Source organism: Gracilinanus agilis, chromosome 4 (assembly GCF_016433145.1).
Source record: "Gracilinanus agilis isolate LMUSP501 chromosome 4, AgileGrace, whole genome shotgun sequence".
Taxonomy (NCBI): domain Eukaryota; kingdom Metazoa; phylum Chordata; class Mammalia; order Didelphimorphia; family Didelphidae; genus Gracilinanus; species Gracilinanus agilis.
In genome coordinates, this window is record NC_058133.1 from 102530753 (window position 1) to 102557822 (window position 27070).

Below are 27070 nucleotides of genomic sequence, written 5' to 3' on the forward strand. Positions count from 1 at the left end.
AGAGACGGGAGGTCCTAGGTTCAAATCTGGCCTCAGACAGACCCTGGGCAAGTCACTTGACCCCCATTGCCCACCCTTATCACTCTTCCACCTATAAGCCAATACACAGAAGTTAAGGGTTTAAAAAAAATAAACGTCTTGAGAGCAGGGACTGGGTCTTCTCCCACTCCCAACAGTCACTTTTCAAGGATTTACCCCGTACGAATCAGTAGATAAAGCACTGAGCCTGGAGTCAGGAAAGACTCATTTTCCTGAGTCAAGTTCAGAAAGTGTCTTAGAAACTTATTAGCTATGTGATTCTGGGTAAGTCATTTAACCCTGCTTGCCTCAATTTCCTTATCTGTAAAGTGAGCTGCAGAAGGAAATGGCAAAGAGTCAGAGCACAATTCTACAGCAACAGCACGTGCAACTCAATGTCCTCTAATTCCTTGGGTCTCCCAAAGGACCCAGCATAAGGTCTTGGAGATAAGAAATGCTTAATACATACTTATAGAGAAGAAGCATACCTACAGGGGACTGAGTACTGGCCTTGGCCTCAGGAACACTTAGATTCAAATCTAACATCTGATATCTTGGGACTATGGGATCTTGGGCAAACTATTCAGTCCTTCCAAGCCTCAGTTTCCTCATTGGTAAAACAGGGATAATATCTGAACAATAAACTCCAGAGCTTCCTAATTGCCTTTAGGATAACATATAAATACCTACATTTGGCATTAAAAATAAAATTCTTACTTTCTGCCCTAGCAACAACTCTAAGACAGAAAGGCAAGTCTGGGCAAATGTGGTTAAGTGACTTGCCAAGGATCATATCTAGGAAGTGTGTAAGGCTGGATTTGAACTCAGGTCCTCCTGACTCCAGTCTTGGCTCTCTATCTACTGTGTCACCTAGCTGCCCCTTCCATTTGGCTTTTAAAACACTTCACAACTTGGCCTCAATCTATCTTTCCAGAACTATTATACACTTTTCCCCAACTCCATAGTCCAACCAATTGTTTTTATTCCAGTTCCTCATACACAATACTTTGCCTTCTCGCAGTCTTTACAGGGGGTGTCCCCCCAGCCCACTGGAATGGACTCCTCTTTCACCTCCACCTCAGAGAATCCTTCACTTCCTTTAATATACAATTTAAGTACCACCTTCTACCCAGATTCTTTCTTTTTTGTTTTTTTTTTGAGTGATTTTTTATTATTATACTTTTTAGAAAAATTTTCCATGGTTCCATGATTCATGTTCTTACTTTCCCTTTCACCTCCCAAACATCTCCCCCCATAGCCGACGAGCATTTCCATTGGTTTTAACATGTCATCAATCAAGGCCTATTTCCATATTATTGATAGTTGCATTGGTGTGGTCTTTTTGAGACTACATCCCCAATCATGTCTGCATTAACCCGTGTGTTCAAGCAATTCTTTTTCTTCTGTGTTTCCACTCCTGTAGTTCTTCCTCTGAATGTGGGTAGTGTTCTTTTCCATAAATCCCTCAGAATTGTCCTGTATCATTGCATTGCTGCTAGTACAGAAGTCCATTACATTCGATTTTACCACAGTGTATCAGTCTCTGTGTACAATGTTCTTCTGGCTCTGCTCCTTTCACTCTGCATCAATTCCTGGAGGTCGTTCCAGTTCACATGGAATTCCTCCAGTTTATTATTCCTTTGAGCACAATAGTATTCCATCACCAGCATATATCACAATTTGTTCAGTCATTCCCCAATTGAAGGGCATACCCCTGTTTTCCAGTTTTTTTTTCCACAAAAAGGGTGGCTATAAATATTTTTGTACAAGTCTTTTTTTATCTATGATCTCTTTGGGGCACAAACCCAGCAATTACCCAGATTTTTTCTTGATCCTCCTAATTACTCATGCTCTTTCTCCCTAACTACCTTATATTTATTCTGAGTGTATGATATTCCTTTATTTTTGTGTAACCCCCTGTTAAAGTAACTAATGGGAATTGAAACCTAGGGGCTAACAGAATTGCCCCTAAGATTCGTGGATTTTCTTCCTCTTTGGCTTTAAGGAGTTTATTTTAGATGAAAATTATATCTTAAATCATAATCACTGTGAGTCTCCAGTTGGGAAAAATGCCCAATATTTAAACAGAGGTTGGGATCCCTGCCTAAATTTTATTTAAAATATATTTTCAAAGGAGTCGAACCAGGAGAACCTTATACACAGAGACAGATATACTGTGGTAAAATTGAATGTAATGGACTTCTGTACTAGCAGCAATGCAATGACCCAGGACAATTCTGAGGGATTTATGGAAAAGACGCTACCCACATTCAGAGGAAGAACTACAAGAGTGGAAACACAGAAGAAAAACAACTGCTTGAACACATGGGTTGATGGGGAAATGTTTGGGGAGGTAGACTAAGCGATCACCCTTATGTAAATATCAATAATATGGAAATACGTCTTGATCAATGACACATGTAAAACCCAGTGGAACTGCTCACTGGCTATGGGAGGGAGTGGGAGGAGGGAAGAGAAAGAACATAAATCATGTAACCATGGGAAAATATTCTAAATTAATTAATTAAATAAAAATTTTCAGAAAAATATATCTTCAGTTAATCTTTGGCTTTGTGATAGTTGAAGCAAAGTTAAGGTTACTTGAAGTTTATGTGTAACAGAATAGTAGATTATGTTACTGTCTATGGATAGATAGACAAGTATCTAGAGGGGAAAGTTGGGGACAGAGCTGATCTTTCCCAGGACTTCATTCAATTCTTGAATAGGTGGGTACATTGGTGGCATCAGAAATGTCTGTAGGATGACTCTCATCAATATTGCCTTTCTTTGCCAAAATTCAATTCTAAACTTCTCTTTCTCCTTTTGGAGCTCGTCCTGGTTCTTCAGGTTCTTAACTCAGTTTTATAAGTCCTTGCCTTCCCCTCATAATTTCTATCTGCTTCAGAGATATTTTGTACAAATTCTTTTTTTTTAAACCCTTGTATTTTTCGGTGTATTGTCTCATAGGTGGAAGAGTGGTAAGGGTGGGCAATGGGGGTCAAGTGACCTGCCCAGGGTCACACAGCTGGGAAGTGGCTGAGGCCAGGTTTGAACCTAGGACCTCCTGTCTCTAGGCCTGACTCTCACTCCACTGAGCTACCCAGCTGCCCCTTGTACAAATTCTTTAAGGAATAACCAAATCTCTTACACAGCAACGACTTTGACCAGTTCAGGGAGATATACAGGTCCTGTTCACACTAGGTTCTTATTGATTCAATCAAGAAGAGTTCTAATGAACAAAGGTTTAATGGGTAGGATAATCAATGTCGTTCCATCTTTATAGTGTACAAGGTATCTTCTCTCATAGACCGCAAGTTCCCTGAGGACAGGGACTGTTTTGCTTTTGTCTTTATATCCCTAGCATCTTCTACCACAGGACCCATTCTTGGTTTAATAAACTTGGATTTTGGTTGAAAAAATATATATACATATAATACATAGTAAGCATGTAGTAGATGTTTCTTGATTTATAGAACCTATCTCACCAGTTCTTGCCAGGCTTAAATGAAATTATACAGTACGTTTCATTTTGGAGGAGGGAAGCTTAAAGCTGACTTGTGATTTCATCAGAAAAGGGAATTCTCAAGCGAGGTGGCTCAGTGAATTGGGAACCTAGAAATGGGAGGTCCTGAGTTCAAAGCTGGTCTCAGACACTTCCTTGTTGTGTGACCTTGGGCAAGTCCCTTAACACCTATTGCCTAGCCCCTTACCACTCCTCTTCCTTGGGACCAATATATAATATTGGTTCTAGGATGGAAAGTAAGGGTTATGAAAAAAAGAACAGAGAATTTTCAATGAAGCAACCACCCAACCGTTCTGCAATTTAGTCCTGGATACTGCTGAAGTTAAGTGATTTACTAGGGGTCACTCAGCCAGGTGACTCAGTCAGAGGCAGAAAATGAACTCAGGACTTTGGGGTTCTGAGGCTTCCCTGTCTTCAGACCATGAGAAAGTGGAGGCATCAGCAGTTAAGTGACTTGCTGGAGGTCACAGGGCTAGTTAGTATTGGAGCCAGAATTTAGGATTATAGGATTTAGAGCTGCTCTTCTTGTCCAATCCCCTCATTTTGTAGGTGAGAAAAGGAGTCTCAGAGAGAAGAATTGGACTAGCTCAAGGTTGCACAGATAGTAAGTAGCATGACTCCATATTTCTCCTCAAAAAATACACTGCCACTTGGGTTTATAGTCATTGATGATGGAAATCCCACACAGGTATGCATTTTTATTGTTAACACCAAAAGCAGGAGAAATGGGAGGGGGTGGGAACCCAGGTAGTTCTCTGCCTCTTGTCTCAGCATTACTCTTTCTGGGCAAATTTAGGGACCCTCCTTAATTGGAGGATAATATCTAAATCACTCTCCAAAAAGACCATTATATGGGAGTCAACAGCTTAAGCTTCAAGCAAGTAAGACTCACAGGGCATATGGCTAGGGCATCTCCTTGATCAGTTCTACCAGCTGCCAGAAACCTGTGCTTAGCATAGGGCAGAATGGTGATACCCCCAACCTTCAGTGCCTTTGAGCATGCACACACAGACACAGACAGAGACAGAGACAGACACAGACACAGACACACACCCTCCCATTCTCTGGCTAAACTCTTGAATGGATTTCAGACCCCAGGAGTCAGGCTTCCTGTGGTTGGCAGTGGGGCTGATACAGGGATGCCAGGGTGTCCGAGACAGACACTGCCCTTCATTGGGCTGCTCAGGTGGCAGACGGAGGCTCCCTGGAAGCCCTTTAAGCTTGCTGTGTCAGACAGTCCTGCTGGGGAGCTGGGTCTAATCCCACCCTACAGTCTGCCTCTTCCCTCGTCTCCATTTCTGTTTCTATAATCAGGGAAGATCTGTCTGGCCCCTTAACCCTTTTCCTCCTGGTATGTCTCCTTGTTCAAATTCTCTTTCTAGCACCGGTTCCATTTCCAGGATTTTATTTCAGAGCCCTTATAATAGGAAAAAGCTAGAGGCACTGAAATAAGCTAAAGTAGCATCGAATGGTGATATTGTCTTGGATTTTGATTAGAGCCCGACTGACAGATTCTCCTGGTGTCAAACCAATGGGTTTCTGGGTCTGAGGGGGAGGTGGGGATCTCTGGGCTTGGGTCTAAGAAAGGAGACAGGCAGATGCTGAGTGCTGGTGTCCCACTTGGGGGTCTTTAATGCCCTGCCAATAGTAATGACCGTGTGCCAGGCAGGCACAGACGTGAGTGTGCCCAGGCTTCGGAGAATGATCTGGGGAGGCTCCCTTCAGTCAGACTCCAGAGGGGAAGGGAGCCGGTTGGGAACTGCTTCCTCATGATTTCCCACAATGTTTCTTGACCACCTGTCAGGGAGCTAATTAGCTCGACGCCCTGGTGGGAAGATGCTCTGTTCCCAGGTTTAACCCATGCCAGAGCCATTCTGTTGTGTCCATTCCAAGGGGGTGATTCAATGAGGAGCTTCACAGCTGGGTGGAGAGGAGGGCTTCTTGGGAGCCCCAAGGCCCGTGGTAGCTGCCCTGGGTGGTCCCCATGGGCTGAGGCTCCAGGGATGAAGGGCTTCTGTTCCTGTCTTCTGGACACTCCTGTCCTTTCAGGAGCTCATTCGCTGCCTCCTCCACTTCCTCTGGTTCCATCTGGCAGGCATCAGCTAATGCCTGTCCTGTGGCCGTCACGAAGCCTCTGTCGATAGCCAGGGTGCCCAGGCCACCCTGAACCAAAGCCTGCCCGGGAACAAGAGAAAGCAAAGGCACTGATGACTTCTGGTCCTTCTCTTGGGTTTGCCTTTCTCAGAAAAAGACTCCTCAGTCCTATGGCGGTGGGGCTACCCTGTTTTTACTTGTCCTTCCCAGTCCTTAACGATCCATCCCATCCTCATTTTTAAAAAACTCTTTACTTTCTGTCTTAGTAATAACTCTAAGACAGAAGGGCAAGGGCTAGACAAATGAGATTAAGTGACTTGACTAGGGTCACACAGGTAGGAAATGTCTGAGGCCAGATTTGAACCCAAGTTTTCCATCTCCAGACCTGGCACTCTATCCACTGTGCTACCTAGCTGTCCCTTAACTGGGAATTCTTTTATGTTTGTTTTTTAAACCTTTTCCTTCTATCTTAGTATCAATTCTAAGATAGAAGAGTGGCAAGGGTTAGGCAATCAGGGTTAAGTGACTTGGCCAGAGTCACACATCTAGGAAGTATCTCAGGTCATATTTGAACCCAGGACCTCCCATCTCTAGATCTGGGGCTCTATAACCCTCCTATTCTTATTTAAATAGCAGGTTATGGCACAGTGGACAGGACATTGGTTAGCAAGCCAAAGGATGTAGGTTCAAATCAAGCCTCTTTTGTTTAATAATAATGATTATTATTTTAATATTTAATATTAACATTTCATTTTAATATATGATCATAAAATTTAATAATAATGATAATGATTATTACCATTATAATAACAACATTTTAAGGTTTGCAAAGTATATTACAAATAGTATTTGATTCTCACAAAAACCCTGGGAGGAAGGTGCTATTATTATCATACTCATTTTGTGGGTGAAGAAACTGAAGCAGACAGATTTGGGGAAGTATGCGGAAGAGATAATAAATATAGACCCAGGAGGGACTGTAGAAATCAACTAGTCCAAAATGATAAGACCGAAGACCCCCAGGGGTTAAATGACTTCTTTAAAAATCATACAGGCAGCAAAACAGCACAGTGGATAGAGCACCAAGCCAGGAGTTGGGAGGACCCGAGTTCAAATATGACCTTGGATACTTCCTAGCTATGGGACTCTAGACAAGTCACTTAACCCCAGTCGCCCAGCCCTTATTGATCTGCTATCTAATAAATGATTCTAAGACAAAATATATGGGTTTAAAAAATCATACAGGGAGCTATGTGGAATACTGAACTTGAAATGAGGAAGATCTGAGTTAAAATCTGGCTCCAGACCTTGGGTAAGTCACTTTGCCCTTCCTCAGCCTCAGTTTTCTCATCTTGAAAAAGGAGATAATAATAGCATCTACCTTCTAAGGTTGTGGTAGAGGCCAAATGAAACCATATTTGTAAAGTGCATTGTAAACTTTAAAGTAATTATTATTGTTATTATTAAACATCAGAGGCTTCACTTGAACCTATATACTCTGACTTGAGAACAAGTGCTCTATCCACTGTACCAGGACAGCACAGGGGTTTAGACCTGCCTTATGAAGGGATGGCCTTTGCCAATGAAGATGGGGCATCTGTTCTGCAATGCAAAGTGTGAGAGAGTTTTCTGGGAGCCCTAAGGGGTTAAATGATTTGCACTGAGCCACTCAGCTTGTGTCAGAGGCAGGACTCGAATCCAAGGCTCCCTGATTCTGAAGCTAGTCCCCTGACCGCTAGGTCCTGCTGTCTCTCCTTATGCTATCGGCTCCTCCACAAGCTGAGGTCTTTCTTCCCTCCTCATGCCCTTCATTCTGGACGTGTCATCAGCCCCATATTCACCTTCTGGATCAGCAGGGTGGTAGCTGGGGTAGAAGATGCAGGAGCTTCGGGGTCCGTCTCCTTACTGTCCCCTGTTGGTGCTTTATGCTGGGACTCTGGCATGGGACTCGCTTTCTCCCTGGAAAGGCTATCTTCCTTCCTACGAGGCTGATCCCAAATGGACAGAGGAATGGATGTCAGGAGGGGCACTAGATCTCTTTGGAGGGCAGCTCATTGGAGGGAGTCTTAGTCACCCACCACAGGAAAGAAAGGCTGAGGATTTCTGGTCCATTCTGGATGAAGGACACTTTACCGTAGTGTCTCCCCTTCCCTACCTCCTCATTCCCTCCCAGCCATGGCTCAGTTTCTGTTCCAGGCTTTGCCCTTGATTACCTGGTCAGGGGAAGAGGCAGCTTGGGCCTCTGAGGAAGCCACCAGTCTGGCCGGCTGCCTCTTGGTCATTCTGACTTTCTGCTTTTCTGGATAGACAGTGCCTTGATGTTCTACAGGGGAGAGAAGCCAAGTCAACAAGGTCTAGTAGACCCCTTGGCAAGCTCTGCCAAGCGTTCAGGAAGCCAAGAGCAAGCAAAGGCATTTCACCAAAAAGTACATGCCCTGGCTTCAGCATCAGGATCAGGCGTCTCCCATTTCCCCGGTCTTAGCCTTTATACGATTGGGAAGGGGAGACATCAGGGATCAGGGCTGGTCCAAGGCAACCTATTCTTCTCGGCAATTCCTTCTTGGAATTAGGCCTTCCTCCTCCACTCTCATGCCTCAGTCTTGACCCACAGAGTGCTCATGCCACCCGGTAGCCCCATGTTGGGTCCTTCATTCAGAGCAGCCCCACAATGCTCTCCCTTCAGCCATACTTGCCTGTATTCACTTCCCTCTGAGCCTTGCTAGCTGAGAGCTAGCTAACTTTATAAACTAATTCCAGTCAAAGTCTTCAAGGACTGGCTTAAAGAGTTGAATTTTTCATCAGAGCTTCCTGGAGACAGATAGCTTAGCCACAAACACTTTCTCTAATGCTGGTGGGAAGATGGGAGAGCTGTTTTTCACAAGTGCTCCTTTATAAAACTTCCCTCCCTTCACACCATTTAGTAGGCAGCCTCCTACTCTGCCCACATGGACAGGCGGAGGCTACACCATCCTGCTGCCCCACACGGTTTCCTTGGCAACAAGCTCCAAGGCAACCTCCTCATCTTGCCTACCACATGAAATCTGAGATCCTGCTCCCCAGGCAAGAAGGAGCAGGCTTGGAGCAGGGACTAATGTACTTCTTTGGGGGAAGAGTGCCCACCTAAGGAAGCAGAAGGGGTGGGGAAGCTGGGAATGGGGAAGGTCGGAGCCAAGGTTGGGTTTCTCATTGGCCCAAAGAAAAGGGAGACTGACCTGGGGTAGAGTGAGGGTGGCCAAGGCCATTCTTCTTTGGGGAAAGTGATGCTGGGAGCTCATTCTCGTGATGGATCCTGAAACAGAAGCAGGAAATAGATTACCAGCCTCCCTGTTCCTCATCATGACCATGCTTAGGACCATCTCAGGATTCCATTCCTCCCACCATGCATTTTTCTGATGGCTCTTGACCTGTCGCATGGATCTGACTGCAGTGTTGAAGCCTGTATGGTGGTCAAAGAACAACATGTCTCACCACTCATTAGCGTCTGCTCTCTCCTGTAGCCTGGTCAGTTTTTTTCTCCCTGTCACCCCTTAATTCCATAGTACAGCTCACCTCTGTCTCCTTATCTTTACTCCCATTATTCCCTCCACCTGGAAGGCCATTTTCTCTTCTACAAAGTATGTACTAGGCACTCAGTAAATATTTAAAAAATTGGATTGGTCTCCCTGCAGAGAAGTAGGAGAGAGATTCCTATTCATAGGAGGGGGCTGATGCACTGAGCTCATGCCCAAATGCTTGCTACTTGCCCCTTGTACCAATCTTGGGTTTCGGGCAGGGAAACCTAGTTTTTCCAGGCTACGGAGACCAATCCATTCTCAGGATGCTCGGGCTGAGGGTACATCAAAACCTTTGCACTCTTACGATGATCTGATGTAAAGATAGGCATGTGGAGGCAGTTGGGTGGCTCAGTGAAATGAGAGCCAGGTCTAGAGATGGGAAGTCATGGGTTCAAATCTAATCTCAGACACTTCCTAGCTGGGTGACCCTGGGCAAGTCACTTAACCCCTATTGTCTAACCCTTACCATTCTTCTGCTTTGGAATGAATGCACAGTATTGGTTCTAAGATGGAAGGTAAAGGTTTAAAAAAAAAAGAAAGAAAAGATTCGACATGTGTGGGGCTTTGTCCCTCTCCATGGGCCTTTGGACATTGTTGCTCATTTAGCAGGCACTGTCATTGGAATTTAAGGTCATAGATTTAGAGATGGAAGGAATATCAGAGATCATCTAGTACGGTGGTATCCCTCTCAAATAGAAATGGGGCCACTAAACTGTACAGAAGGATCTCTTATGGCCTTAGAAAACCACACATCAACAGTATATTTTATTGTATTTTTATTTATTTTGTCAAATATTTACCAATTATATTTAATCTGATTCAAGCTGCACTGGGGTATGTTAGACCATGCTGCAGGGCAGCTTTTTGACACCTCTAACCCTTTTTTGCATTTAAGGAAATTGAGGCAGGCAGAGGTTAAGTCGCACAAAGTAATAAAGGGAAAAGTTGGGATTTGAACTCAGACCTGTTATCTCAAAATCTAGTACACTTCCATTATATTACACCCTAAATCTTTCAAAGGCTGTTAGGCAGTACCAGGTCGGGCATCAGGAAGGCCTGAGTTCAAATCTGGCCAAAGATACTGGGCAAATCACTTAACCTCTGAATGCCTCAGCTTCTTCTACTATAAGATAGGGACAAATGATAGAACTTACCTTCCATAATATAATATTTGTGAAGCCCTCGGCATATAAAAGGTACTAAATAAATGCTTGTTTCCTTCCCTCCTTGGAGATTTCCTCTTTCTGAAGTATTTAGGTACCTGGCTGCAAAACTCCTTTCCATCCTCTCCCCTGAGTCTGGGTTATTACAAGATCCTATCTTTTAACCAATAACATTTTCAATAAATTGCTCAATAAACATCTATTCACTTCACCGCTCCCTGGAGATAAGGACCATCTGTCTGAAAGTCTGAGGAATGAGCAAATCATTCTGGTTTAAAGAATCTCTTCTGAAATGGGGATGCCCTCTCCTGGTCTAAAGAGTCTCTGCAGGCCAAGTTACCAACTGTGTCACAATGAGTTCATAACATCCTAGAGAAAGAATTGGAAGACACAGGAGGGGGCATTTAGTCACATATTCCCATTTTATAGATGAGTACACTGAGGTCTAAAATGGTTAGGTGACTTTTTCAAGGTCATGCAGGCGGTAAATGATAGAGCTAGGATTTGAATTCAGGTCTTCTGACTCCAAATAAAATATCCTTTTCGACTGAAAGACTTTGTTTCCTTCCTTCATGGGAAAAATGAAGTAGATGGTCCTACTTTCCCCCTCCCATGATGGCTGATTATTGCTGTCCTCTCCTCTCCCAGAGTACCATTCCCAAACAGTAGGGCTGACAGTTTCTGGTCACTACCTGGAGAGCACACAACTGTTGGCATTGTTGGTATTGGCATTGCTGGCATTGGTGTTGGCGTGAGTCCTGGCCAGAGGGTTGGTAGGTGGTTCTGGAGGGAAGTCATCTAGGAAGACGGGAGAATCAATATCTTCCATCTCCATCTCTGTGAACTGCAGGGGCCGCTGGCTGGCAACATTGGGGGGCAAGGAGTCGGTCCTCTCTAGGAAGGTGTCCACCTGGCCAAAAAGGCCTCCTGTCCTCTGGAGCCAAGGGGAAAGAGCAACAAGGCTGAGAGCAAGGCCTAGGAAATGGCTGGGAGGGACTGTCTAGGGCAGATAAGGCTAGAGGAGGGTAGGTCATGGAAGCAAAGGCCCCTTGGGAAATACACGGTCCTCTTCTGTCATCCAATAGGTTTATGGGAGAATGAACTGGGCAGTGAGATATGTCTGAGGTTTGCCAGCTCCATCATTACTACGGCCCGACACAACTAGTTTTAGCTCTCCCAAAGGTTGCCCCTAAAGAGTTGTTTCTTTTCCTGGGGGTGACAGGGTGGATTGCTATCCTGGAAGCTGGAAATGAGACGGGGGAATGATGAGACACAGTGGCTGCCCTAGCCTGAAGGGGGACAAGACAAGCCACAAATGATGAGACACAGAAGCAAGGCATAAATATCAGCTGGATAGGGCGATGGATATAAAGGCTTCAGTGAGTGGAGGCAGGCGGGCTGGGCAGGATTTGGACAGAGGGGAGGTACATGACTACACAGAAAAGAAGGGGAGACTCAGAAGAGGGTCAGGAAGGGCTGTGTGAGGGATTAGGAATAGGCTTGCTTAGTTAAGAGGCAAAGATCTTGAGCCAAGGAGCCATGAAAGGTGAGGATAATTAGAGGAGGGGTCAGTTATCTCCCAGGCTATGCTTATCTTGGTATCGATCAATCTGATAGGACTGGATATGGTATTGATGAGACCCTGTCCTATGGTTTCCATGGGCAATGTTGCTCCTTCGCTCCCAAGCCATCCGGTTTGTCTGACTCCCACTCACCCTGTAGATCCCCTCCTCCATGGCAGCCTCCACCATGGCCCTTTCCAGCTCTTCTTCAGCTGTCAGGTCTCCAGAGATGGCTCGGTGGATCTCAGGAGCTGCTTCCTCTTCAATGCTCCGAAGCCCAGCCTTAGGTAGGAAAAAAGATGCCATGATGAATGGAGCTGAGGAGAAGAGATTAGGCTCCTAGCCTCAGTGGGACATCCTTCCTCTGGCCAGGGGGCCAAAGTCTCCCTAACGTTGTCTCTTTTTCATTTTGCTGCTGTGTCACTCACTTTCCTTTCTGCTCCTCAAGGTCCCTGAGCATAAAATCCTAGAGCTCCCAGAGAGGTCGTCTGGTTCATCTCATCCAGGCTCATGCTGATCAGTCCAGGGGATACACCACATCTTTTCTGGGTTGCCTGGACCTGACTCTTTTTTTTTTTTTTTTAACCATTATCTTCTGTCTTAGAATCAATACTGTGTATTGGTTCCAAGGCAGAAGAGAGATAAGGGCTAGGCAATGGGGGTTAAGTGCCCAACTAGGAAGTGTCTGAAGGCAGATTTGAACCCAGGACTGTCCATCTCCAGGCCTGGCTCTCTATCCACTGAGTCACCTACCTGACCCTTGATAAGTTAGTTATGGTCTAATGCAACTCTGGCTCAAATTTATGCCAATTGTCATTTGTTCTGAACTAAGATGGAGAAGAGTAGCTGGTCTCTCTTTTGGATGACAAAGTTTTTTTTTTAACCTCTGACCGTCCAGAAATGACATATTCATCTTTCCTGGTTTCATCTCTCCATTGCAGGAACACTACCTGTATGACCACAGGCAAATGACTTTGTGTCTGTCTCCTCATCTGTAAAATGTTGCTGTTCATTCGTTTCAGTCTTGTCTGACTCTTTGTGACCCATTTGGCGTTTTCATGGCAAAGATATTGGAATGGCCTGTTATTTCCTTCTCCAGCTCCTTTTAAAGATGAGGAAACCAAGGCACATAGGGTTAAGTGATTTGCCCATGATCACAAAACTAGTAAGTGCCTGAGGCTAAATTTGAACTCTGGTCTTCCTAACTCGAGGGCAGGAATTCTAACCACTGTGTCACCTAACTGCCCCATGTAGAAATGAGGGAATTAGAACAAATGACTCTAAGGTTCCTTCCAGCTTGAACATTATGATCCTATGATAATGAAAGTTGGAGTCTCCACTCTGGATGTTAGGGGGAGATGCCTCCTGGGAAGAGTGGTGCAAGTGTGTGCATGTGCAGATATTTCTGGGTCCATCGTGCTACTCACCTGGATTTGCACAGTGTCTTTTTTGGGTCGATATCCATAGTACTCCTCCTGGCGCTTCATAAACTTCCGGAAATGCTCTTGGATGAGGAAGGTGGCATAGAATTTTCCTACTGTGACTTCATCATCTAGAGAGTTAACCAACAGAGCCAGGAGCCCCAATTATAGTGAGGTTCCTGGACCTGAAGTGGGGCTGATGGGTTAGAAGAGGTCAAGAAAGGATTGGGATTAGCCATTATAAAACTTCATTTCCCATGTTTTGGGCCAATGAGAATACTCTATCCTGAAGATTGTAGTTCTAATAGATTTTCATGAATTCAAAAGCATTCTGAGTGTTTGATAGCAAGACAATTCTATTCTGGGAAGCTATGTCAAAAGACTGGCTCTCCTGGACATCCCAATCCCTCCTCTCTTTTAATAACGTTGGTCTCAATTTCCATACCAGAGGGCCCCAATGAAACATGTTATCCACTTTTTTTAACAGATGGGGAAACCGAGGCAATCAGGGTTAAGTGACTTGCCCAGGGTCACACAGCTAGGAAGTGTCTGAGGCCAGATGTGAACTCAGGAAGATGAATCGCTCTGATTTCAAGTCCAGTGCTCTATCCACTGTGCCACCTAGCTGCTCCTTGCTATCCACTTCTTGACAGAGAAGTGGTGGAATCAAGATGGAGAATAAAAGCTATATTTTTGGCCCCAGTTAATGTGAGATTTTTTTTGGGGGAAACTATGCATATTTGTTACAAAGGCTTTTAATAGGGGAAAGTATGGGAGAGTTAAGGATAATAGGGATAGCGTAGCAAAAAAAAAAAAAAAAAGAAAGAAAGAAAAGAAAGGAGTCATTGAGGCCATTTTTTAAATTCAAGAAAGAATATAAGGAAATCCAGGAGGGGTAACAGAGAAGCAGGACATCTTTGGAAAATAGAGGTTGAATTTATTCCACACTTAAAAAGAAAAGCAAGCTATATATAAATATAATACATGCATAGATACATATACGTACATACACACATATAGGGAAATGCATATTTTATTTGCCACTTGTTAAGAATAAAAATTAAAAAAAATAACCACTGGTTTCTGGTTCCTTAAGGCCATACGTACCTCCAATGGGTGGAATGACTTGGTCCAGGAGCTTCATACTAGTTCTCTTCCAAATCTTCTTGATGATAGCTCTTAGTTCCTCATTGGCCTGTTCAAAGTTACCTGGTGGCAAATGAGAGGTAGGAACAGTTTCTTCTGATGCCATTCATACCATGCCAATTCCTTCAGACAAAATGGTTTCCCAACACTCTCCAGAAATTCTAGGGTCAGTGAGTCACTCTTGGAAGAACAGATCATTTTTCTTACATTACTACCCTTCTATTGGGTCTAAAGCCTATCTCTTGGATGTCTCTTGGCCTTCTGCTCTGGTTATCAGGGCCCAAACTAATCTAGCTCTAGTTTCTAATTCTGGGTCATATAATTTTGTGAGTGGTTGGTAATTTTATCCTTTCTCTGTAAATATGATGCAATATAATAACATAATATCTTTTTTCTGTAAACTTTCGCTAATCCTCTCGGATTTGAGAAGAAGGGACCAGATGCCCAAAGACAGGGGAATTCATGGTGAGTGACATCTGTATTCTGGGCTCAGAACTAGAGTGATTCAATGCACCTAGCACAGTACCTGGCACAGAGTTGGCATATAATAAAGGCTTGTTGACTGACTGATGAATGTCACTGAGTCCTTTGCTCACATTCTAGTCAAGAGCATGTGAAATTAAGGGAATGATTATGTGAGTGTTTGAAAGAGCTGAGGAGGTGGTTGGTTTCCCATCAGTTGTTCTCCTATGCAACCTCTCTGTTCTCTCTTTCTATTCTTTTCTTAAATTGAGCCAAAACAGTTGCTCCCAATGACATTTTCCAGAACATCCTCAAGAGAGATTCAGTTAAAATATATAAGTATTATATATTCTATTATATATTAAGTATATATCAACACACATACATATATGAGTGAATTCTCAGGGATTATATTATTCTTTCTCCAAAGATGACCCAACTTCCTTTGAGTCTGTGGAGCGGAGGGCCATATGGTTTTGGGAATTTCCCATATACTCATTCTCCACTATTTTCCTTCTCATGGTGTAAACCAATGGGAGGCCAAGGGTAAAGGAGGGCTCTTTCTTCAGGCACAAGGTTGGAGAATCAGGGAGAATATGGGCTAGAAATATCTATCTATTAGCAAGAGAAAGGGGGATCCACGAAAGGCTGAGGGTTTCTCACCTTCTGTCTTGATCTTGAGAGCTGTTCGGACCAGAGCGAAGAGAGTAGCATTGAAGGTGACGGTGCCATCACTGTTCAGGGGCATGTTCATGCCCACTAATCGCTACACAGAGAAAGGAAATGGTCTATGGGACTGCAGGAACTGACTGGATTGGGAGCCATATTTGGATGGTGAACACTATCTTCAGCTCTATGAGCAAATGGGGGCAAGACTGATCAGGAAACTTTTTTGTGGACTGATAGAAAGATGGTTTTCAGGGAAAATAACTAGAGAATTCTAGAAAGTTAGAGTGGGAGGGGCCCTTTTCAATGATTTGATTCAATTTTGTTATCTGAGAAATAAGGATATTTGAGGCCTGGAGAGTTAAAGTGACTTTCTCAATGTCACACAGAGAATTGGTGACAGATTTAGACTAAAGAGATCTTAGATCAAAGAACCAGAATGGCTCTTGGAGACCATCAAGTCCAATCCAGAGAAGGAAGCTGAGACTAAAAGAGAGACAAGGTCACACAGCTGGGAAGTGTCAGAGTTGGGACCCAAACCCAGGAACCATTGAGTCCAAGCCAAGAACTCTATCCACTATGCCACACTATCGCTTCCAGGACTATCACATAGGTCTTCTATTATCAGTCCAGCCCACTTTCCACCTTACTTGAGAACATACAAGTTTCCCAACAGATACTCAAAAGCTTGGAAAATAACTAGCCAGAGTGGACCTACATGTCTCCCACCCAGAGAATCTCTACAACTCTAGAGCCTCCTCTGCCAATTCTGGGTCTCCCTGGAAACGTATAAGTTGCATCGGTTACCTTGCACGCCACCCGGTGAGGGCAGAATTTCCCAAAGCCCAAAGGGGGTTGGATTCGTCTCAACAGGGTCACAACATCCAGATGTTTGATTCTGCCCCTGGAGGATGAGAGCACAGCTTCCTGGATTCCCCATTCCCTCTTAGAACTCCTCTCTCCCCTCAGGGAGCTGGAGATGGGGAAGAAGGCCAGGCTATGTGGAAGTGTCCTGCTCTTGGATTCAGAGACCCATCTCTAAAGTCCAGATTTGGTAGGAGGGAGGCTGAACTGGTGCTCCTTAGAGGACTCAGTGGGCGCAGAGCCACCTACCTCTGGGATGGGTATGATTTAACTGAGGGAGCCTGAAGTTGTTCTCTCCAGGGGTTAAGACACTTCCCTTCCTAGGCTCCAGGAGGTCTTTCCTCCAGAGTAGGAAACTCATTTCAGAGGTAGGCATACAACAAGGGAACTTGGATAAATGGAAACTCAATGGGAGGATAAATCTAAATAGGACATAACAGACTAGACTGCCAACTGGAAGCTAGAGAGATGGAGGTTTTAGGGACCAGTTCTTCGCTCTGGTTGTACTCACTTAGCTTCAGGGTCGTACTCAGCCCAGATCCTCTTGAACTCATCCAGATGATGTGGGCCAAGGATGGACCAGTCTCGGGTGAGGTAGTCAAAGTTGTCCATAATGACAGCAACAAAAAGGTTAATGATCTGCAAGGAGCAGAACCAAAAGATCCCAAGCATGAAATGTCAGAAGTGATGGGGAGACTCCTTAGTAGAGGTGGTGGGTGCACTACTGTTGTGGAAGGTTGTATCAAATGAAATAATATTTTATATATTAATTATTATATATTATAATGTATTATATTAATTATATTTAATCAATCAAAAATTATGATAATATAATATATTATTATATGTAATTATATATTCTTTTTTTCCCAAAACCTTAACTTCTGTGTATTGACTTATAGGTGGAAGAGTGGTAAGGGTAGGCAATGGGGGTCAAGTGACTTGCCCAGGGTCACACAGCTGGGAAGTGTCTGAGGCCGGATTTGAACCCAGGACCTCCCGTCTCTAGGTCTGGCTCTCAATCCACTGAGCTACCCAGCTGCCCCTGTAATTATATATTAATATAGGTCCTGGCACACAGTGTTTTTTTTAAATCCTTACCTTCTGTCTTAGAATTAATGACATTAAATATTAGTTCTAATGCAGAAGAGCAGTAAGGGCTAGGCAATGGGGGTTAAGTGACTTGCCCAGGGTCACACAGCTAGGAAGTGTCTGAGGCCAAATTTGAACCCAGGACTGGCACTCTATCCACTGTGCTACCTAGCTATCCCCATAGTAGGTGTTATATAAATGGTTATTCCCTTCCCTTCCCCTTCTCTCTTTGCATATATTGTCAGACCCAATTGATGTTTAAATTAGTTTGCCTTTTTTTTCTATTTTTAGTTTTTGTTACCAAAATAGCCCTCTGGGGAGAGAGATATTTGGAAATGAAGATGATATAAAGTGTAAGATGGCAATACAAATTAAATAACTAGCAAAAGAAGTAATGGGGAAAAGGGGAAGCTGGGACAGGAGCCACTGGCAAAGAGAAAAAGACTGAAGCATTGAAAAGCTCCCTCTGGTCTTCCCTATAAGTAGAAAGCTGGGCTGGGCATGGAGGAGACTTACTTAGCTTTTGTCTCGTTCCTTCTGGTGGACTTCTTTTATGATTCTGGACAAATGACTTAAACTCTCTGGGTCCAGCATCCCTTTAGTCATGGTGGTGGGGAGGGTTGTTATCCTTTTTTTTTTTTTTTTAAACCCTTGTACTTCGGTGTATTGTCTCATAGGTGGAAGAGTGGTAAGGGTGGGCAATGGGGGTCAAGTGACTTGCCCAGGGTCACACAGCTGGGAAGTGGCTGAGGCCGGGTTTGAACCTAGGACCTCCTGTCTCTAGGCCTGACTCTCACTCCACTGAGCTACCCAGCTGCCCCTATCCTTTTTTTTTTAAAAAAAAAAAAACTCTACCTTCCATCTTAGAATCAAAACCGTTTATTGGTTCCAAGGCAGAAGAGTGGTCCTAAGGGCTAGGCAGTGAGGGTTAAGTGACTTGCCCAGGGACACACAGCTAGGAAATGTCTGAGGCCACATTTGAACCCAGAACCTCCCATATCTAGGCCTGACTCTCATTCCACTGAGCCCCCTAGATGGTCCTGATACTTTCCTAACAGTGTTTTTGGGATGAGTGAAATCATGTTTAAAGACTTTTTGTAGGAATCTCCTTCACAAGTATGAGGTCTCATTAAATCCCTTATAAAAGTAATAATTCATAACAACACAAAACTTGGCACATTTTCTTATTTGAGATGAACAAACCTTATGAGGTGGATACTATAACAATTAAAAAAAATTTTTTAACTGGGTCTTCTGATCTTACTCAGGCTGGAAGGGCAGTGGCCCTTGTGTGTATGAAATACGTATAAAATATTTCATATCCATAGTCCTCTACCTCTGCAAAGAAGGGAGGAAGATATGTTTTCTCATCCCTTCTCTAAGACCAAGTTTGGTTATTATAATTAAAGAGCATTCAGTTTGGGGTTATGTTTCTTCTATTTATTTTATTGTAGCCTCTCTTTATATATATGTATATATACACACACGTGTATACGTGAATATATTGCTGTTGTTCAGTCATGTCCATGTTCATGACTCTATGGGTCACATTGTCCATTGGGTTTTCTTGGCAAAGAGAATGGAATGGTTCGCCATTTTTTTCTCTGGTGGATTACGGCAGAGGGTAAGTGACTCATGTACCTGATCCCATAGTTGATTGACTATTTCCAAATGGGATTAGGTCCTCCCCTCTCCATTCCCTTTAGGCTGCCTGGTAATCCCCATTTCCAGAGGCTCACCATATTGATGCCAGAGAGTGCAGACACCTAATCAATTTAGCTCTATAGCCTCTTAGAACTCCCAAACTTCCCAAAACAGAGAAGATGCTATCTATCATGCCTGACTTATTATAGGTATTATTATGCCAATTTTAGAGAGGAGGAAACTGAAGACTGGAGTGACAAAGTGATTTGCCCCATGGTCACATAACTGTGGCAGAGAAGTAGCAGAGAAAGGATTTGAACCCAGGTCTTTCTGCCTCTGGTTCCAGCATTTTTTTTCTCCTATGACAAGCTGCCTTTTTTAATAAACTTAACTAGAGAATGAAAACCTGACAGAAGCAGATGGATAGGTGGCATTTATGAAGAGCAGTTTTCACTAGAATACTCTTATTTATATTGATTTCACTATTTTACTTTTATTTTTATTCAACAAATTATCTAAATTAAATTAAATTGGATTTCCTAATTTAATTAATTCAATTTAATTTAAATTAAAAAAAAATAAAAATCTAAAATTTAAAGAAAGTTTAAAGTCCTAATTTTTCTCCCTGCCTCTAGCCCCTTCCTTCTTCCCTCCTTGAGAAGGCAAAGCAACATGATGCCCATTATACGTGTGAAGACTTGCAAAACATGTTTCTATATTAGCCAAGTTGCAAAAAAAGCAAGAAAAATAAAGAAAGTGAAAAAATTATGCTTCAATCTGCCCCAGAGTTCATTGGTTTTCTCTCTGGAGGTGAACAGCATTTTCCATCATGGAAATTCCCATCCTTTGGAATCTTCTCAGATCATCATATTAATCAAAATAGCTGAGTGTTTCACTACTGATCATCCTTATAATATTGTTGCTCCTGTGTACGATGTTCTGAAGGCTAACCTTTTAAGAAGGATAGCATCTCTTACACACCGGAATTCATGGCATCACTTTTTGTGATAGCAAAGTAGATGGCCATAGATGGGGAAAAGAATAGCAAGACAAACTGTCTGTGGTATATGAAGATAATGGCCATAAAAAATGATGAAGATGAAGAATTCAAGGATGCACGAGAAGACTTTTATGAATTGAAACAATGAAATAAGGAAAAAAAAGTACATCTATTCATACATACATATAAACACAACTAGGGGCAGTTAAGTGGTGCAGTGGATAGAGCACTGGGTCTAGAATCAAGAAGACTTGAGTTCAAATTCAGCCTCAGACATTTACTGGCTGTATGACTTTGGGCAAGTAATTTAACCACAGTTTGCCTTAATCCACTGGAGAAAGAAATGGAGAACCATTCTAGTATCTTTGCCAAGAAAAACCCCATGGTTGGACATGACTGAACATCTGTCTGTCTGTCTCTCTCTTTCTCTCTCTGTATCTTTCTACACACACACACACACACACACACATATATATGTATTTTTGCATGGGAACATATATACTTATAAAATATCTATAGAGACAGCAACAAAAAACATAGAAAGAATAAAAATCAAGGCTGAATGCTGTTTAGTTATGATAACCAAATTATTATCTTAGAGAAGACATGGAGAAAATATGGATGGAGAAAATGGACCTCTCTTCATCTTTGTAGAGATGGGGGAAAAAATGAGTGAATATTTCATGTATGTCTGTATACATACACACACATAATAATCAGGAATATAAAGGGGAAAAACAGATATCTAGTAGAGACTCCAGACTGACACACGGGGAGACAAGTAACAGCAAAGGAAGGTGATTGTCTTTTCTGGTGTTTGTAAAGGGACTAGGATTGAATATAGACTGAGCCAGAAAAATCTAGGGTTAGGAATTGACCAATCAAGTGACCACTCATGATTCCAGAGGACTAGTGCTGAAGCATGCTGGTTACGTCCTGACAGAGAGGTGATAGGCTCAAGGGGCAGAATGAGACACCCATTTGGGGGTGTGGCCAATATAAGAATTAGTCATGCTTGATGATGTATATTTGTTACAAGTTCTTTTTTTCTTTGCTTTTTTGGAGGGGATGGATGTGGGAAGGAGAGAGAAGAAATGCTTATTGATTAAAATTTTTTTTAATTTCAAATTACAAAAAAAAGAAGAAAAACTTTAAAAAGAAAGAAAAGTCCAGGCAAGTCCCTGCTTTCAGTTCTCATTTTCATCCCTGTCCCTGGTATTCCCAATGCCTAAATGGCTAACTTACCAGGAAGGCACACAGCATGTAGAAGCTGATGAAGTAGAAATAGGCAAAACCTGTGCCACAGGTATACTCCTCCCCAACATTAGCATCAGACTTGGGGTCACAGAGCTTTCCATAGCTGCAGGCTAGCAAGATTTCTTGCCATGCCTCTCCTGTTGCACACCTAGGAGGGGATAGGCTCATTATTAGCTTTTAGAAACCTGGAATAAATGGGCTTTCCCAAGATGCCAGGATCCCACTCCTGACTGCCCTGTAACCAGGATTCATCACTGTCTTTTCTCCTGCTATGCTTCAGTTTATCCTTTCCCCTTCGGAGTGTCAATACCTCTAATTCTCACGAGAATGCTGGAAGGATGTATGACTTCAAATTATGGAGGGTACTAAGGGCCAAACCAAGCTACTCTTTTCAGGACTAAATTCACCAAAGGGGAAACTTAGGAACACGGTGGGAGAGTGAATTGTATGGAGTCATAATCAAGGAGGCTCAGGTTTTAAGAAATAAAGACATTCACTCCTTTTCTAGGATGGAAACTTGAAGTCTTTGCCCCAAGGAATTCAAGGCTGGGTTAGTAATAGGGAGGAACATGCCATGTGCTTAAATGGGAGAAGACTGGGGAGCAAAGGAAGCAGCTTCCTTGTCAAGGCAGATCTTTCAGTAGTCAGGAATGGAAAGGTGAAGACTACTGGAAGTATACCAGCATAGGCAAATGAGGCTTTGCCCCAGGATGCCAATAAGGGATATTCTCCTTCCTCACTACTATTTTATAACTACTATCCTGTCCTATCTTGAAATCTCCCAATTTGCAGTACCATGTGATGCAGCCAATCCCCTTCCCTCCTAAAGACTACCCTCCCCCATCAATGTTTTTGGTGAAAAAAAAATCCTAGTTCAAGTTCTAACAACTCCTACCTGAAGAGCAGAAGCACAGCTTGTGGGAACGTCTGGAAGTTATTATTTCGATTGATTTGTGTCCCATCCACCATGGCAATTTTCCCAAACATCTGCAGGACAAAAAGAGCTATGGTTTCCAGGTTCAGTATGTAAAGATCTCCTGATTAACCTTATTTCCTGCTCCCACCACCCAGCCTCCTCACCCACATTAACTTTCTCCCCACTTCTGTATTCTCCTCATTTTCTATACTTTCAGGACCTGAGAACCCAAAGTCCAAAGAGAAGTTGTTTTATTACACCAAACTGGATGAGTATCTTCCTCCTATCAGCTCATAGAACAAGGCTTTAGAGGACAAGGTGGATGGGGACTCAATCTGTGAAACTGTTTAAGAAACTACCAGGTGCAGGTAGGTACCTTCTCTGATTTATAGCTAGGTTCTGATTAGTGTGAATGAATCTCCTGATGGGGTCTCATGCATTCAAATATGTACTATTTGAAGTTGTAAAAGATGGCAATTGGTTCTAGTCCAATGGAAATATGCAGTTGGAATTCAAATAATATATTTAGGCTTTGAGAGTTTCCCAGAGAAGAAGACAGTTAAGTGACTTGACCGGGCATACACAGCCGGTATGTTCCAAAGATGACACTTGAAATGGGGAGTCTTCCTGGCTTTGAGGCCAGTTCTCTAAATTTTATGCAAAAGGACGTCTTTAAGGGCTTCTGTTCAGTCATTTCAGAACTCCTACTTAGGGGTTTTCTTGGCCAAAATACTGGAATGGTTTACCAATTCCTTCTCCAGCTCATGTTACAGATAAGGAAACTGAAGCAACAAGGTAAAATGACTTTCCAATGGTCACACAGCTAGGAAGTGTGAGGCCAGATTTAAATTCAGAAAGATGAGACTTCCTGAATCCAAGCCCAGTTCTCTCTATTCACTGCATAACCTAGAGTAAGTAATATTCTATTTAAATACTGCTTTTCCTAGTAGAGATCTGAGGCAGCATTTCAGGAAAATGGGAAGTATTTCAGGGTACAGGCTCATGTGTTTGGGGTTTGTGTATGGAAGAAAACTCAGACCTCTTGGATCTTTTATGGTCTTCTTAAGGGATATTCTGGTCTCCAATCTGTCTATGTGTCTTCCAGCATTTGTTTTGGTTCCCTCTTGAGATCAGATAGATTTATAAGGGCTGATGGATGACTTCTAACAGTGCATTGTTTTGTCTTGCTTCCTCCTGATTCCTTTCAGAGTCATTGTTGGCCCTGAAGCCAGGTGAACCTGAGTAGAACTCCCCCAGTTTGCTCAAGCTGGGCAGAGTGAATCTCAAATGGTAGGAACTGGTGAGGAGGAGGCAGCGGCAGGGAGAGAAGGAGTAAGGATGAGGACGGCGCTGTTCTTATGCTACATAACATTGGATGGCATCATGTAGTGGGTAGAGAGTGACCCAGAGTCAAATCCTACTTTAAACCGATTTGGAACACTGACCCTGAGAGAGTCATCATTTCTCGGTGCCTCAGACCACTCTCCAAGGCTGTAAATGACAGAGAAGGTGTGGATCTGAGCTGATATAGAAGAATTTCCTTCTTGAGACCTCCCTTCGCCCATCTAATCACCGTTCTGGTTAAAAAAAGATAACACAACTGGAAGCAATGACGTTTGGGTTTGAGTCAAGAATCTGAGCATGTTTTGTATGGAGGAGGCACAGCAGACAAGCCCCACCTTGACAATGTTCTCCTGGGCTTTACAGTTGCCAGGGTCTACTCCTACTCCCTCCCTTGCTAAGGTCTAGCTGTCCTCCCCTAGTTTATTGGCAGAGCAATGCCCACTCTTCCCCCTCCTTTCTTCTCAGGATGAGCTTGGAGCTTCAATCTAAGAGTTAGGCCCCCAGTCCCTTGGTTATTCCCAAGGCCCCCACCTGAGCCCCTTCCTCACCTGCATCCCGATGACTGCATAGATGAAAAAGAGCATGACGATCAGCAGGGCCACATATGGCAAAGCCTAGGGGACAAGCACAGAATAGTTGGGAGAGGAATATTGTGTTCCAGAATGGGGGTTTCCCAGGGGACAAACTTTTTCCCTACCCCTTCTCCTTTTCACTAAAGACCTGATTTTTAAAAAAAGTATTTATTTATTTTTGCCAGTTATGAGTAATAACAAATTTCCATGCAAGTTTTCCTAAGTTATATGACTGAACTTATCTCCCTCTCTTGACCTCCCCCTCCCGGTGTTGGCAGGAAATTTGATCTGGGTCATACATGTAGGATCATGCAAAACCTAGTTCCATCTTGTTCATTTTTGTGAGTAATCTTATAAAATGAAATCCCCCAAACATAAGCCCAAATAAACAACTGAAAAATCTTATGCTTTCGTCTGCGATCCGATTCCACCGGTTCTTTCTCTGGAGGCGGGTAGTATTCTTTGCCACAAGTCCCTCACAATTGTCTTGGATCATTATATTGCCAATAAAAGCTAAGTCGATCACAGTTGATCATTCCACAATATTGCTGTTACTGTGTACAATGTTTTTCTGGCCAGACTTGATTTCAGTAGGGTTCTACACTCCCGGTGTGGAAACTCATTCCACTGATACAGATTGGTAACTATTCTGGAATAACTTAGTTGCTTGGAAGCTCTGAGAGATTAGGTGATAGTACTCATTGTTATTCAGCTAAGATACATCAGTCAGGGCTTGAAATTAAGTCTTGGCTCCAAGACCAGCATATCTACCATGTTATATTACCATCATGCCTGTCCTTCCCTCTCTCCTCTAAGGGAGACTTCCTGATGTCAGTGGGGTTCCAGATTTGGGGGACAGGGAGAGTTGATGCCCCTCATTTGGCTTTTTTAAAAAACCTTGCCTTCTGTCTTAGAATCAACTTGCTTAAGTGAGCAGAAGAGCTAGGCAATGGAGGTTAAGTGACTTGCCCAGGGTCACACAGGTAGGAAGCCCAGAACTCTAGGCGTGGCTCTCTATTCACTGAACCACCTAGCTGCCCTGCCCCTCACTTGGCTGTGATGGGAGTCTCTTACCCAGCCCTAGTCATAGGTCCTCAGAGGGCACCGAGGAACAAATTTTGTGGGGCTGAAAGAAACTTAACTTACCTGGAAGGACTTGATGAAGGTCCAGAGCAATGTTCGGACACCCTCACCACGGCTCAACAGCTTAATTAGTCTCATTACTCGGAACAGGCGGAAAAAGGCACTGGATATTCGGGCGCTCTCATCTGGGTCCTGCCAGGGCAGCAGCCCTAGAAATTAGTCTAAGGAATAAGCCTTTCTCCTTGGGCTCTGATGTGGGACTTTTGGAGCATCTCTCTTGGAGGAAGGCTGATCTGATTCTACTTCATGGGGATTTCTTCCCTCTCTCTATGGTGAACCCGTATCCCCCAACCAGTGTCAGGGTCCAAACTTCTATGGCTTCTGTGATGAGACACCTCTTCCCTGCTGCCTGTGTCCCAGGGCTCTCACTTTATGAAATGCATTTGTGGAGATAAAAAAATAACAGCCTGGGATTCTATTCCGCATTTGGCTACTGACTGGCACATTTATTTGTGCATCCGTTTCCCTATCTATAAAATCAGGGGGTTAGTGGGAGGGAAGGGCTTCTCCGGTGAGGGTTATTGTGTTGAGGCCTTGAAGTTGCACTGAGAAAAAGCCAGGCACATTTTTATCATCATCACCAGCTCCTACCATTGTGCTTCCTTGCCTGGCTGCCTCTTGGGTTCCAGGACCCACCCGCATCCACTGCACCCAGCAAGACCCAAGCAGAGCAGGATAGGGAAGGATAAGGAAGACAATATCATGCAGGGCTTAGGGCAAGCGAATGTAGCCAGATATATTACAGTGTTGGCGCAGCCTCCTCCCAGGCAGTACAGTCCCCCACTGGAAGCCAGGAAAGTCTGTGGAGAGAAGAGATGAGGGAAAGGGAACAAATCAGAGAGATAGGACGGAGCAGGAAGGAAGGAAGAGATGAAGGAAAGACCTGGGGCTTGGGACAGGGTAAGAGAGAAAGACAAGGGACAACCAACTCAGTTTGGATTCTAAACCAGTAAGACCGGATGATCCCAAATCTGTTTCTAAATGGCAAAGAATGAAGCCCCAAAGGGAGAAGTGTGGCAGGACTGGCTGAGGGACAGGATTTGAGCAATCACCAGAATAGGTGGGAGAAGAGTTGGATGCTTCTACTTTTCCTTAGATATGTTTATACCTCTCAATCTGAATTCTTCACCAAATAAGAGGCTGCTTTGGTGCAAATTATATTCTTGATGTGGGTGCTTCAGGGAGAGCCTGCTTTTTCATTTGAAAATGGATCTAGGGGTTAACTAGGTGCTTCAATGAACCTGGCTCAGGCAGCCAGGCCTAGCGAAGAGAGGTCCTGGGTTCAAATCTGACCTCAAGACACTTCCTAGCTGGGTGACCCTGGGCAAGTCACTTAACTAGCATTTGCCTAGCCCTTTCTCTTCTGTCCTAGAGTTGTCACTAGAATAGAAAATAAGGTTGTTGTTTTAAAAGGAAGTTTATATTTGTCCATGAAAGCTGCAACCCATGTAAACCATAAAATATTCTACAAATGAAAGCTGCTATTACATATAAGCAGTCCTCCAAGGCAGGCTGCCAGAGTCCACTGTCTGGACCCTAAGGGATGTTATATGGGCGTCGTCGTCTTCTTCTTCTTCTTCTTCTTCTTCTTCTTCTTCTTCTTCTTCTTCTTCTTCTTCTTCTTCTTCT

At 43.5% G+C, this 27070-nt stretch overlaps 1 protein-coding gene across 1 annotated transcript in view; it reads right to left on the reverse strand.

The window, feature by feature from the left end:
* Positions 1-5147: 5147 nt before the first annotated feature.
* The window catches only part of CACNA1S (calcium voltage-gated channel subunit alpha1 S), a 104209-nt gene continuing 82286 nt past the window's right edge, over positions 5148-27070 (reverse strand). Inside the window, exons 29-44 of the mRNA XM_044674579.1 lie at positions 26185-26241; positions 25445-25573; positions 24275-24340; positions 22362-22453; positions 21455-21614; positions 16985-17112; positions 16417-16513; positions 15607-15709; positions 14443-14544; positions 13342-13466; positions 12068-12196; positions 11045-11286; positions 8848-8924; positions 7849-7958; positions 7477-7623; positions 5148-5716 (exon numbers count right to left, since the gene is read on the reverse strand). Of these exons, the coding sequence (XP_044530514.1) occupies positions 5456-5716; positions 7477-7623; positions 7849-7958; positions 8848-8924; positions 11045-11286; positions 12068-12196; positions 13342-13466; positions 14443-14544; positions 15607-15709; positions 16417-16513; positions 16985-17112; positions 21455-21614; positions 22362-22453; positions 24275-24340; positions 25445-25573; positions 26185-26241 (2025 nt within the window). The 3' untranslated portion in view covers positions 5148-5455. The remainder of the gene's footprint in view (positions 5717-7476; positions 7624-7848; positions 7959-8847; positions 8925-11044; positions 11287-12067; positions 12197-13341; positions 13467-14442; positions 14545-15606; positions 15710-16416; positions 16514-16984; positions 17113-21454; positions 21615-22361; positions 22454-24274; positions 24341-25444; positions 25574-26184; positions 26242-27070) is intronic.